We start from the raw sequence: 13,774 nt of genomic DNA on the forward strand, positions 1-13,774 counted from the left end.
ATGTCCCCATTTTTTTTTCTTTTTCTTTTTGTACTTCATGATTAAGAAAACATTTTTTAATAATATTGTGAATTTTTTTATTTCTTAAAAATATTTAAGAATATAAAAAAAATCAATGAAAAAAAAAATCAATAAAAAAAAACAAAAATTCTAAAGCTCCCAAATTCGAGAGTTAAAAAATCTACCAAGTCCTTTTAATTTATTATTATTATTATTATTTATTTAGTGATTAAATAAATTTTTCTACGTGATGTTGTGAATTTTTTTTTTTTTTAAATATTTAAGAATATAAAAAAATGAATGAAAAAAAAAATTGCTGTATTTAGGAATTCGGGTTACATTCTTTGGTAGGTGCTGCTCAAAAATAAATAATTGCTCGTCTTTAGACCAAGCTCGTGGCTCTATAATACATCTCCGTCTTTTTCCTTTAAATTTGCAGGACAATAAAATATAACTTTTTCTTAACAAGACATTCAGTCACATGTCTATTCATGCTTTTAACGTTGTTAAAATAATTGAGTTGTAAATAATAATATTTTATAAATTTAATTTAGATGAATTTTTCATTTAAGATAAATTAAACTTTTTAGGTAAAAATATATAAAATTGATATGAGATTAAATTTTTTATAAAAAAATAAAAAAATATTAATTCTCATTAATATTTTTTTTTTGAAAGGAAATTCTCATTAATAATTAAGTTAAGATAAGTTAAATTGATCCATCAACCAAACACAACCTTAAGTGAACACGCCAAGGATGTTCAGTACATGTTTCATACTCTAATCTCAACGAAGCATTGAGTTCTCAAATGAATAGTGATGATCTTTTAAGAAGGCTGTCAAATTGTCTATTCCTTCACACTGGAATTACCCAAGGTATTATTTAGATAGACAAATCTTTCCAAGCAACGTCCATTTCTAGTAACATATGTGGCTGTCCAGATGTAATTGGGAGAAAATTCTCCATAGTAAAGGGATTTCATTCCATAGAGCCCTAGATCAATTTTAGCCCTGTTTTAATGAATGAAGTCAATTCAATGAATCAAGATACATAATGTTCGGATCCAAATGAAATGGAAGCATTTTTCGAAGAAAAAAAAAATGCAGAACTGGTTTTCTTGGCATCCTCGAACAAGACATCCCAGCTTTCCTGTTACCATTCATATATTTATCCCAACCATGTGATGTGCCTATTCGAACAACAGACTGAACAATAGACAACCATTTTAAGTCGAGCGAAGTTGGGAGATTCATTAATATCGCAAACGAAGAAATTGCCTCAAAACATTCGTCAAGAATCTCGACGGTTTCGGGACAGAGTGCGTTTGCTGATTGATTTTCTAATCTCAAAAGTACTAAGATCTGAAACATATTCCTAAAAAGCAAAAGAGACAAACAGATGTGCCAGCATTAAAAAGGGCCTGAGAAATCAAACGAGAGATTAGGATGAAGTTCAGGCGAGTGATACTGGCGAATTCAATCTCGCAAGGTTGTATAAGAACAATTTGACTGGAACCGTAGATGGTACCAGTCAAGAAGCTGACCTTGCTTTTCCTTTTTCCTTTCTGTCACTAACAAAAACTTGCAGAAGAATTATAAAAAAAAAAAAAAGAAGAAGATGGATGCACCAAAATACAGAGTGAAAAACATAGAGGGCAGCAGAGGCGGATTGGGAGCAAGACAGATATATCTCTAATATCTGCGAGGTATTTATAGGAGGAGAAAATGAAGGATTAGGGTTTTTGCAGAGGAAGTGGTATCTTTGTCGTTTCAGCCCAAAGATTGGGAGGGCTGGGCTAGGACATGCAGGTTCTTTAAAATCCCATGCCATTGAAAAATAAATACTCAAAGCCCAGTAGCATCTACCCAGGTTTATTTTCTTCTATAAAGCTTAATTTCTCTATAATGAAGCTTTTGTCCAACATAAGCTCAAACACCCCATCCTCCTGTCCCACCAAAGGAAGGAACAGAAATAACCCTAATAGATGGCATGAACTATGATGCAGTGGCAATCCCCAAACAAGGAAACTATATGCCCGTCAATCCATCTTTACAAAATCCAAATCTCTATTGGTTTGAAAAGAACCTCACTAAAGCAGATTAATCGTTCTTAGATCCTGTTTGCATGCATCATTTTGCTTGTTCGTCGTTTTCTTTTGGGCCTGTGGGGTATTTTGTGGCAACTGGACTTCATACTTTTTGTCTGCTAAACTTCCTCTCAAGGACTGACCTCAAGTAGTTCAAACATTTTAGTATCAATAACGAAAGCCAAAACCAAAATTTCCAATTTTTTGTGACAAATAAAATGAGGTACTAAGATTTTCCATGCTTTCTTGGGTCCAAGTCTTTATACATATGTAACACACGGATTCTAGATTAGGGTTTAAAATTATTTTTTACCGCAATTATTATTATTATTATTATTATTAGCATTAGCAGTAGTAATATTGGTCATTTTAATAAAATCTGTTTTTATCTTGAGGTAGTGATTTTATTTGAGTAGGATTCTCCCACCCTCTTCACGCCTGTATACCTATCGGTTTTGGTTTCTTAGTTTGAAAAAACTTACTAATTGGTAACCATTCACGCTTCAAAAAGCACCCTCCGATATATCCTCTACATTTCCCTCACAATATTCCCTTAATCAAACCCACAATACTCTTGCGGCCAGAACCCCCGGTGAAATCGAATTTTCTTCTACACAGCAAAACCTCGCAGTCTTCCTCACTACAAAACAAGACAAACACCTCAATTGGAAACCACAGAACACACAAATACCACTTGGCAACTCAAAAACTGCCAACCAACACTTTCTGACGGACTTACACTCTTCCGGAGGAATCTCCAATTGCGCCATTGTTGACCTCAGCCAACCACCAGCCCACCATCACTTTTAATCTCCACTTGTACCTCATATAGGTAACGAGCTACGAAGTAGAATTTAGGAAGCAATGCAACAAGGTAAGTAGTATAATTATAAGTTCATAACTTCTATGTGTGCTGTAATTATTATATTCTACATGAAAAAGTGCCGTTCATCTATGCTATGCTATGTACAATGCAAGGTTCACCCCTCTTTACGAACCCTCAATGAATTATGATCATATGTTTATAATGCAATTCTGTATGCAATGATGAATGGCATTTCTATTACGTTATGTTATGAATGCTTATGCTATGCCATGTAACACTCATGTCATGTCATGTTGCCTATGTTATGATTATGTAATGCTCATTCAATATGCCATGATCAATGTTATGCCATGCATCTAAGTAAGACGCCATGAAGTCAATGTGTTTATATGCATCATGATAAGATAAGTAAGAATTCATGTCAAATATAAGTAAGTTAAGACTGGCCTTATGTTATGGGTGAATGTGTAAGCCACGGACCTAAACGTGGTCCACCATAAGTATGCTATGACATATTTGGTGACACGGACCTAAGCATGCTTCACCATATACTATGTTATGATGTATGTGGTGACATAGACCAAAGCATGCTTCACCATATGTATACTATGATGTATGAGATGCCACGGACCTAAGCGTAATTCACCATATGTTATGCTATGATTTATGCGATCAACGACAATTGGACCAATGCACGTATGTTATGAAGACTACTAAGTAAATGAAAGACAAGATGAATAAGTTATGTGCGAATGATAGGAAATACGTGGAGTCAGTTATTCATGCATCCATGTTACATGTATTGCCATAATTATGTTTGATTCCGCTTATATTATTAATGAATGATCTATATGTTATGTGTATGTATGACGATGTACATAAGTTTTCAAAATTGAGCCTAATGCCCTCTGATGTTAAGCTAAGTTTAGTTTACATTATGATGTGTTTTTTTTATAGGTACGAAGTTTTATTTGTAGAAGTAAGCAAAACCCAAGTACACAGGGAGTATACATGAGAATAACCTAATTAGAGTTTACAATCGAAAGTAGAAGATCATGTAAATTTAGCCCATTACAAATAATAGCCCTTGCCCATAAAAACAAAGTTTCATAAAAGAAAACTTTAAGCTCATCCATTGTTCTCTCACGATCTTTGAAGCTTCTATCATTTCTCTCCAGCCAAATGCACCAACACATACCTAAAAGAACCATTCTCCAAATCATTGCCACTTCTGAGTTGCCTCAGAGGCCTCTTCAGCTTGCAAGGAAACTCTATTATGCTAAGTTAGTTTGATAATTCAATAATGAGGTATTTTTTTATGATGTCGAATCTCTTTACCGGGCATTACGCTACGAATGTACATAACATTCCATACCTACGGGAAGGGGTGTTACATCATATCATCCCACATTTCACTTGGACTACCCAATAAGATAAGTTACGAACTTAGTTGGAGTTCAACACCATTCTTTGAGAATGCAATCTGAACAAAATTTCTTTGGGCAAAATTCTCTAACTTCCATCTATTGCACAGTTATCTCCAGCAGGAAATGAAACAAAACGGGTTTACACATGAAAAAACAATTACACTTAAATACAAAGAGAGCAGAATGAGCATCTAGTTCTGGGGGAACTTAACTTGTTCAAGGCTGTGCGTTTTTCTGTGGAAAGATGTCTGTAAAATTAGTTAGTACAAGCTTTTTTTTTTTTATAAGGGATCTGAACTGCCTAGTGTGTGCAAAGGGGTCAAAGTTTACCAACTGCGAGATCTAGGGAGAAGAAAACACCACTCAGTTGATCACCCTATCATCACCAACGTGTCATATACAACTATATAAATTTTGCTCAGCACTCACCAAGTTGTGTCAAATACATCGACTGACTCCTTCTGCTTGGTGGGTTGATGAGGATTGTTATCAACATAGAGCAAAGCACCAACTCTTCATCTCAACATTTAGGTTTTAAGCAACAAACTATTCTCATTCTACCTTTTTGTTTTTTTTTAGCCTTCCACATAAACCAGATACAATTATGACTAGTATTATTGCCTCCTCAAGGACTACCTCAACAAAACCCCGAACAGCAATTAGAATCACTATCACAAGTGTATCAATTTATCATTATCAGTATTACCATTAGTTAGTAACATCCACAATGATCACTGCTATCACAAACCTGGAGCCCTTATACGGCTCAGCAAACTTACACAAAATTCCACTCTATTCAACAATCACGATTCCCAGCAACCACATGATTAATCCGCATTCCCAAACACATGACCAGTAGAAGCGAAAAGACAGTATAAAGGCATTACAAGAGAAGAAGAAATAAGAACTTCAACATACCTACTATAATAATTCTTGAACGGGCAGATTTTTCCTTACAGCAAAAACAAAGAGCCCATATGGAAACAAAACAATACTAGTCTCTCACCACCAAAGATCGGTGCAGATTTATTGAATCGAAAGCCAAGAAGAAGTAGCAGCAATGTAAGTTTATAACAATACGGTGAAAGGGGTGGGAATTAGGGGATGTCCCAGGGTTTGGGCTCGGGGACGGCGACGACCATTCCTTGGAGGTCGGGGGTGAGGACAACCTGGCAGCCGAGGCGAGAGTGCCTGTTGAGAACGCGAGCACGCGAGTTGCGCTTCAGCACGTACTCCTCGTCATAGGAGCGAGGAGGAAGCTTTTCGAGCCATTCCTGGGCGATGCTGACTTCGCACTCCGCCGAGCAGGCGTCGATCTCCTCCAGTCGATGGGAGGCCGGCTCAATCAAGCCGACATTTGTCAGCGCTTTGAGGAGGGTCTGCCCCGATAGTCCCACCACCTCCCGCTTCTTGCCCTCAGGGTCCACCGCGAACAGCTTCACGATGCGGTCCGACACTTTCTTCGAGGTGGCGGTGGCGGTGTCGGTTGCGGTTGCGGAGGAGCGCGAGATCAGGGATTTGGAGTGGATTCGGGAGGAGAGTCTCTTTATGCCGAGCCTTGACATCAACGCCATTGCCACCAATATGTTAGGTGCACCGTATTTTGGGAAATCAGATGCAGGCAACGTGAAACTAGGCTGTATATCCAGGGCTACGTCAGCGTGGGCATTGTTAAATTCGAAAGGGTCTTTTTCGTCTTTTTGCTGTTAAGTGTAGAACCGAGTCAGAGGAGCATATGAACCATGTTGGTCATAAATTAGAGAGCAGCTGAGTTTACAGTTATAGTGCTGAATTTAACCTTTAAACGCTTCAGTAATGAATATCAGAAATTGGCAAGAGCTTAATAATATGATGATATATAACTCGATTTTCTAAATACAGAATTTGGGTCTGAAAACCCTCCAACCTTGTATAAAAAAAAAGTATATATATATATATATCAGAAATCCTTACACTATTCAAAGAGGTAAATAAGTGAAATGGAACTTCGTGATGCACTTTAGATTTTATTACTAATTACTGTTATCCCGAGGTTTATCCCAAATAAGAACAATGCTACTCTATATTTTGAGTTTATCGGTTTATGATCATACAAATTAATGTGAATTAATTTAATTGACTTTTTATATCAATTACTTAAATAAAAAGTCACTTACAATGAACTATATAAACTACCATGATTTAACAGAGTAAATTTCGAATGAAGAACAACATTTTTCGTTTCAAAAAAATTTTATACAGCTACTAGAAACAAATTCTTATGGCAAAGAAATGAAAACTCCCCTACATTTCATTCCTCATTACACATGGAGCACTAGGATTGTTTACCCAACTCAACCCAAAAAATACTATTCCGACCCAATCTAGGGTCATTCTTATTGGCCAATTAATTGATTAGCCAACCCTAAAAATCTTTCAAAAGAAACAAGTATTCTGACCTGACGTCATTTTCTTCTTTTTTCTTTTTCTTTTCCCCCCACCCCTAATGGTTTGCAAATTGCTTTTACGTATTCATATATTCATGGTGATTAAGCCATTGAAAAGTTTTTTTTTTTGGATAGGGGAGGGAAAGCCAAAGAAACCAACCCATGCATAACAAGATACACACACGGTTAAGTGCATGTATAAACCATGCATGGCAACACAATGGGTGCATGTCATGTGCACCAGTGATCCCCTTGGACCCATTGCGTGGGACCGCTGAAGGAAACCCCCGGCCACCATGAAGGCTGCCGGCGTTCTCTGTCGCGACCTTGGTGTTTGCCGGGGATAGTGGCCTTGCACGGCGTGCAACTTCTAAACGTTGCCCAATGCCCTTGAAAGGCTCACGACAGCCAATCATAAGCCCATCTGATCAGGCAGCCACCACTTGGGCCATTAGAAGTTTTTGTTCCCAACCAGGCAACCCTCGGGCACTCTGTCGTGAGAGAGGTTGTGTAGCTTATACGCTAGACTCGCCTCTTTGAACCCCCATGGAGAGGTAACTAGTCGAGTAGTTTATGACTAAGTCCACAATTGCTTGTTGACACTATAGGGAAGATAAGTGTCGTGCAGGCTAGAGCTAGACACCCACCTCGCCGTGAGGGAGGTCAAGCCACCAAAGGCGTTGGACTGGCTTATTAACGCTCATAGGGAGGGTAAGTAGTCAAGGCACTTATCTGTGTGCATGTGAATGACGAACAATTAATTTTGATGGAGACATACTGAGACGTTCAAGTATTGTTGTTTAGCTGTGTTTAGCGCTACAAGAATTAATTATATTAGTACAAATGAAATCCACATAAGTTTATAGGGAGACAAACTTGGATGTTTTAGCCATTGTAGCTTATTTTTGCTTGACAGAAATTGGCTATAGTTGATTGTTATTTCTTCTTCTTCTTCTTCTTCTTCTTCTCCTCTCTCTCTCTCTCTCTCTCTCTCTCTCTCTCTCTCTCTCTCTCTCTCTCTCTCTCTCTCTCTCTCTCTCTCTCTCTCTCACATCTTGTTCAGCAAACACTACACAGCTTTGACCTCTTTGGTTGACTATTGCATGGGATGTGTGACCATCATTGCATCCCTCTTGGTCGTGTAACTTCATGGGCAGTTAGTCTTGATAGCGATGTTGAGGGTCTTTGTCTCTCAGCCTTGTCACTATGGAGTAGCAATCAGAGGATTACCAAGGCCGAGGAGATTGTGCCCAATCAATGCGTGAGAAGCTGTGAGTCTGAGGAAATTTTGGTCGAGATGTACATGGGCGAGATGCTTTGGGCTAGGCATTGGAGGCCAAGATGTGTCTATCTGAGATGTATGTAGGCTTTTATGACTCAGCTATGTGCATGGCCAAGATGGGGTGGTTATTATCATGCATGGCCGAGACGGGTTGATGCTTGCTAGTACATTAGCGGGCAGTTTATGCCCGAGATTTTTGTGGCTGTGAGAGGAGGCACCAAATAACTTGGCTGAGTTGTTGACAGTGGCCAAGATGTATACATCGATCGTGCATGTGATGGCCTGGATGTTGCAGCCAGGATGCAAGGTAGCTGGGATACGTGCATGCGACATGCAAGGTGGCATTGACCGAGATGCATGGCTGATGAAACACTAAAACTACATGATTAAGTTACTTAAGTGAATAAATTGTTTAACAACAAAATGATTTAAGTACTTAATTATGCAATAGATCACAATACTTGAGTCAATTAATAATTCTGATATTCTTAGTGCTTTTGAAGATTTATAATACAATTATTTCACATGAAAATAAATATTTCATTTTTATTCCTCTCATAACAGGGGTAGTTTGGGCAATACACAGCAAAGACATCATTCAAAAAAAATGAAGTGTAAATGCACACATGCAGACCAGCAGAACACTCACTCGGACAGCACTCATTCAGACTCACACATACAGACCAGCAGAACACTCACTTGGACAACACTCATTAGGACAGCACACAGCAACTCACACATGCAATAAACCTGCAGCAAGGAAATGCACACATGCAGAAAACGTGGGACCAGCTCACACATGCATCAAAACAGCAACTCACAGCCAGCACTCACACATGCAATAAACCTGCAACAACAAATACAGCAGACAGCACACTCGGAAAGCAGGAGCAATACAGCTCATGCATCATTTCGTTGGAAAGCAGCACGTTGCAGGAGAAGAATGGGAGGCAGCAGAAGATCACGCTGGCATCTATGAGGCAGCACGTTGCAGACACTCGGACAACAGCAGAATTATTTCTCTCTTTCTTTCCGGAAGTTGTGTAACGCCCCCAAATTCCGTTTGGGATCGGACAGACATTTGAAGCGTCGAGACATGCAACACAAGGTTACCTACCCCCGTTCATAACATATAAGATGCAATAATCCTAACATGCATCTAACATTATGCAATATTCGCAGCGGATACTTTTTTTCTTTAGCAATACTATGCACCAAACTGAAAATATCTCAATACTTAAAACATACTTCATACATAAAGATCCATTGAATAACTAAGATCACAGCACTATTCCAAAATAGTTATGATCCAAAAGTACTGGAGATGCAACTCCATCGTACAAGTAGTAATTTAACTACTATATTAACATTAACGACGCACCGTCGTTCAGTCGACTGTGTCTAGTTGGTCAGCTCCTGATCCTCCTTCAGGTCCTGTAACAAGATCTACCATTCGGGGGGAATGGTAGTTGGGACTACCACAGTGAGATTTGATTACAAATCTCAGCAAGTTAACAAAAAACTTCCATACAGACTAATGATGCATGTATGACAGTAAAAGCATAAATGCATAATCAAATTTATAAGTAATTAAAGAATAACTTAGCGTACAATATAGCATAATTGACATAACTTAAATTGAATCATGAACTGAACTTGACTTGACATGAACTTGCTCTGAAACTTGACTTAGCATGAACTTGCTCTGAAACTTGAATTAACATGAAAAATACATACTCCACAGTTGTTGTGGCCCCATGTATTCTACGTGTAAATACATACTCCACAGTTGTTGTGGCCCCATGTATTCTACGTGTAAATACATACTCCACAGTTGTTGTGGCCCCATGTATTCTACACAAACTTGACTTAACATTAAAAATACATACTCCACAGTTGTTGTGGCCCCATGTATTCTATACATCACTATGCAGTTAAATACATACTCCACAGTTGTTGTGGACCCATGTATTCTACATAAACTGAATATACTCAAGATGAAACGTGACTGGAATATGAAAGGACTGAAGCCCTGACGTAACATAATGTGACTTGAACATAATTTGAAATACATAACCAACTTAAGATAGTAACATTTCGTAACATGGCATAACATATAACAAACAACATATTTAGCATGACATATTTGTAATGTATAGTAATACATGACAGAATATATTGTGTAACAGATAAAAATTGATGACAGAATAAATTCTGTATAATAGAAAATTACATGATAACTTGGCATGGCATGACATATATGATAACATACATACATACACTGTAATTCTTTTACTTAGCACACATACACAGTAGACTGCTAGTAAGTTAAAAGCTAACTTACCTCGATCTCCGCATTTCTTATAAAACTTCAAGTGCGATCACGAGGAACTGTAATTAGTGATTCTAAAAGTTAGAACTAAATCACTAATAATTTGAAATATGGAAAATACTAACTTAAAGAGTAAAATTTTCATTTTACTCTCTATATGTGGGAAAATGACCGTTTTACCCATAACTTAAGGATTTTGCATACTAACTCCAAAAATTTCCAAAATTTACATTCCTCATGTAAATCTTGTCCTAAACTTAAATATCAACTCAGAAAAATTTAAAACAAAACACAACTATGAAGAACACACTATGGTCGAAACATCCATAGGCCATTTCCCTTTATTTTTGTTGCAATTCCTTCCAACTTCAAAACTCATGCTTAAACCAAAATTTTGCAACAAACATCTTCCAATCCTAAGTTCAAAACCATACTTACAACATCCATTTAGAAAAAGCTAATAATCAACACCAAACTTTTTTGTAAAAAGATCCAAGCACTTGAATCACAAGTGTTGACCTTAAATCAAAACATCTCCAAGAATTTCAAAAAATCAAATCTTACTTCTAACATATTCATAATATCATCCTAACATCAACCATGCTTTAAATCATCAAACTAAAGTCACCAAAATCACAAAATAACATTTGGAGTTTTTGGTTTTACACTTAGTCCAAAAACATAAACTTTTCCCTCAACTAGTTTTGATAAATCTCTTGATCTATGACTTATAAATATATGATCTTCAAACCAAACCATCACATGGTATAAAAAGATGTCCTAAAACATATATAAGCTTCTAATTCAATATCATATGGTTAGAAATTAACCAAAATATAAATTTAGCCAAGAATATCCACACTTTGACTTATTTGAATATCTCTTTGCATAAAATTTCATATCTTTGAAACTAATATCAAATATCTTCAAAATAATAATATAACATGTATATAAGATGTTTAGGATCCTCCAATAAAATTATCAAAGTCATTAGAATAGGTTTAGACCACCAAAGAGTTAAACTTTCTCAAAACAGAAACTGTTTTTCCTCTTCCAGTTTCTAAGTTTCTAAATCTAAGAACATCTTTCATCAAAACCTTTAATCATGCAAAAATCCTCAACCAATAGTCACATATACATGTTAACAATACTCCATAAAAATTTCGGACCAATATCTATCCATTAGCTTGGTCAAAAACTCCAAACTATAACATATTCTCCAGTTTATCTCCCAGAATGACCTTTCTATAGTTTACACAATATTTGACTGACCAAATGATCTTCAAATGGGGCAAATAAGATATCCATGTAAACTAGACTCAAAAAGGAACAACTTATATGAAGGAGACGTTATGATAAAACACTTACAACAGCTTCGAAATGGGCATGCAAAAGATCTCCTAAAATCTGTTCGAGAGAGAGTGTTTGATAATCTTTTATTAGAAGGAGTTATTGAAGATAAGTTCATGGGTGCTGGCTGGACACATTTATGGACGAGATAAGGGAGGTGATAAGGCTGGAGTTGAGAGTTAAGTGTGGTTTTCTCCTACCCAAAATATCTATAAAAGATTATCTCATAATATTCTATCTAATAATATCTACAAAAATCAACTTAAGATATTTTTATCTAATAATATCTATAAAAATCAACTCAAAATATTTTTACCCAATAATATTCACGAAAATTACCTCAAGATATTTCTTTTTATCCAATAATATCTACAGTTTTGAACAGACGTTTTGTCCGAAAATATGAAAAAATGTTATTGCGCCATAAGACTTTAAATAACCCTCCGAGTCTAATGGCACAAACCATAATACATTTTGACACTTCTAACTATCTCCAATAATCAAAAATACACTTCTGATACCATAGTAAATAATAACACTAACTATGTAGTTAGACAAAAACCTATACGATTAATGGATTCGTGAAAACTTATGGGTTTTTCACGAGATTCCTAAAGTTAATAGAAATTTCACAATTGAATTTCTAGCGGGCTGTTACAAGTTGAATGTGCCGCAGCAGAGAGTTTATTACTTTCTTTCTTTTGTTTAAGCTGGAGCAACAGGAGATCACATGGGATCATGGAAGGCAAGCTGTTCATTTCAGCTTTCTTGCTTCTGCACATGGAAGGTCACCACGGCATCACATGTACAGCTCACAAACACATAGCTATAAAATGAAAGAAGGCTGAAATGCTACGGGGGTGGAGTAGCTTAGCTTGTATTTTTATTTTTTATTTTTTTATTTTTGTTTTAGACGCTGGGCTGCCAGTTTATCTTTCTTGCTGTTTCTTTTGATTTTTCATTTGGCTACAGCAGTAGCTTAGCTTGGATTTACTTTTCTTTCATTTTCATTCGGCTATAGCAGTAGCTTAGCTTGGATTTACTTTTCTTTCATTTTCATTCGATGCAGTAGCTTAGCTTGGATTTTCTTTTCTTTTCATTTTCATTCGATGTAGCAGCAGTTTTATTTTTATTTCATTTTTGTTACAGACGGTGAGAATTTTTGGTAGCCTTTTGGCATGTTATTTGTCTTTCACACATTAGTTTTATTACTTTACTTTTCGTTTAGACCTTGCGGTAGAATAGCTTGAATTTTATTCTTCTTTTCCTTTGAGACAGCTACTGGTCGGTAGCAATTTTATTTCATTTGAAGTTTCTTTCAGTTCAGACTTTAGGCAGTCCATTTCATTTACTTGTTTTTAGTTTAGATTTTCTGGATTTATTGGGTGGTGGAGTCAGCGTGGTGCTGCTTGTCGGCATTGGATTATTTTTCTGCAGTTTACATTTTCGTTTGGCAGTTCGACGTCTTTGTTATTCTTCTTTACGTTTTTCTTTCGTCTAGCATCTTGGAGGTGGCTTTCTTCTTGGTTAATTTTTGGCTTTAGGCTTATTTTTATTTTAGATTTCTTTTGCTTTCAGATTTTGTCATGACTCATCTTAGACTTATTTTTGTTATTAGAAATATCATGTGTAGCTAATTTCTAAAATTTGGGTTGTGGAATGAGACTTAATTTATTTTAGGTTCTAGTTTAATGCAATATTTTGTGATTGAACGTTGATTTCACTATATTATTAGTCAGATGTAAATTGAAAATAGATTTCAGCTCTTACTCTTGTTTTGTTGTTGACATAAGGCACAACAAACGTTTGAAAATTATCAAAGCTTGTCTCGATTGTTTGTTAATGTGTGTTTGGCTAGTAAAATAGAAAATCCCTTAGAAAAAAATATTGCAAAAACTTGAGTATAACTTTTTATCTTCCGTTTATCAATGCCTTGACTGGATTGTTAATCGAGAATTATCTAGAATCTGAAATAAAGAGAATCTCATACCCAACCCAAGTGTTCGTTAATTTATTTTTTTTAGAAACTCTAATTTCAACTTC

The 13,774-nt window shown here is 36.2% G+C and overlaps 1 protein-coding gene across 1 annotated transcript; it reads right to left on the bottom strand.

Moving 5' to 3' along the window:
• Positions 1–5,116: 5,116 nt before the first annotated feature.
• Positions 5,117–6,047, bottom strand: LOC122292229 (adrenodoxin-like protein 2, mitochondrial; the record flags this gene model as incomplete). Its single annotated transcript, XM_043100468.1, has 1 exon — positions 5,117–6,047. A coding segment is annotated over one exon (609 nt), but the record flags the coding sequence as incomplete, so codon positions are not given.
• Positions 6,048–13,774: the final 7,727 nt, after the last annotated feature.

The sequence above is a fragment of the Carya illinoinensis genome, chromosome 13 (genome assembly GCF_018687715.1).
Source record: "Carya illinoinensis cultivar Pawnee chromosome 13, C.illinoinensisPawnee_v1, whole genome shotgun sequence".
Taxonomy (NCBI): Eukaryota; Viridiplantae; Streptophyta; class Magnoliopsida; order Fagales; family Juglandaceae; genus Carya; species Carya illinoinensis.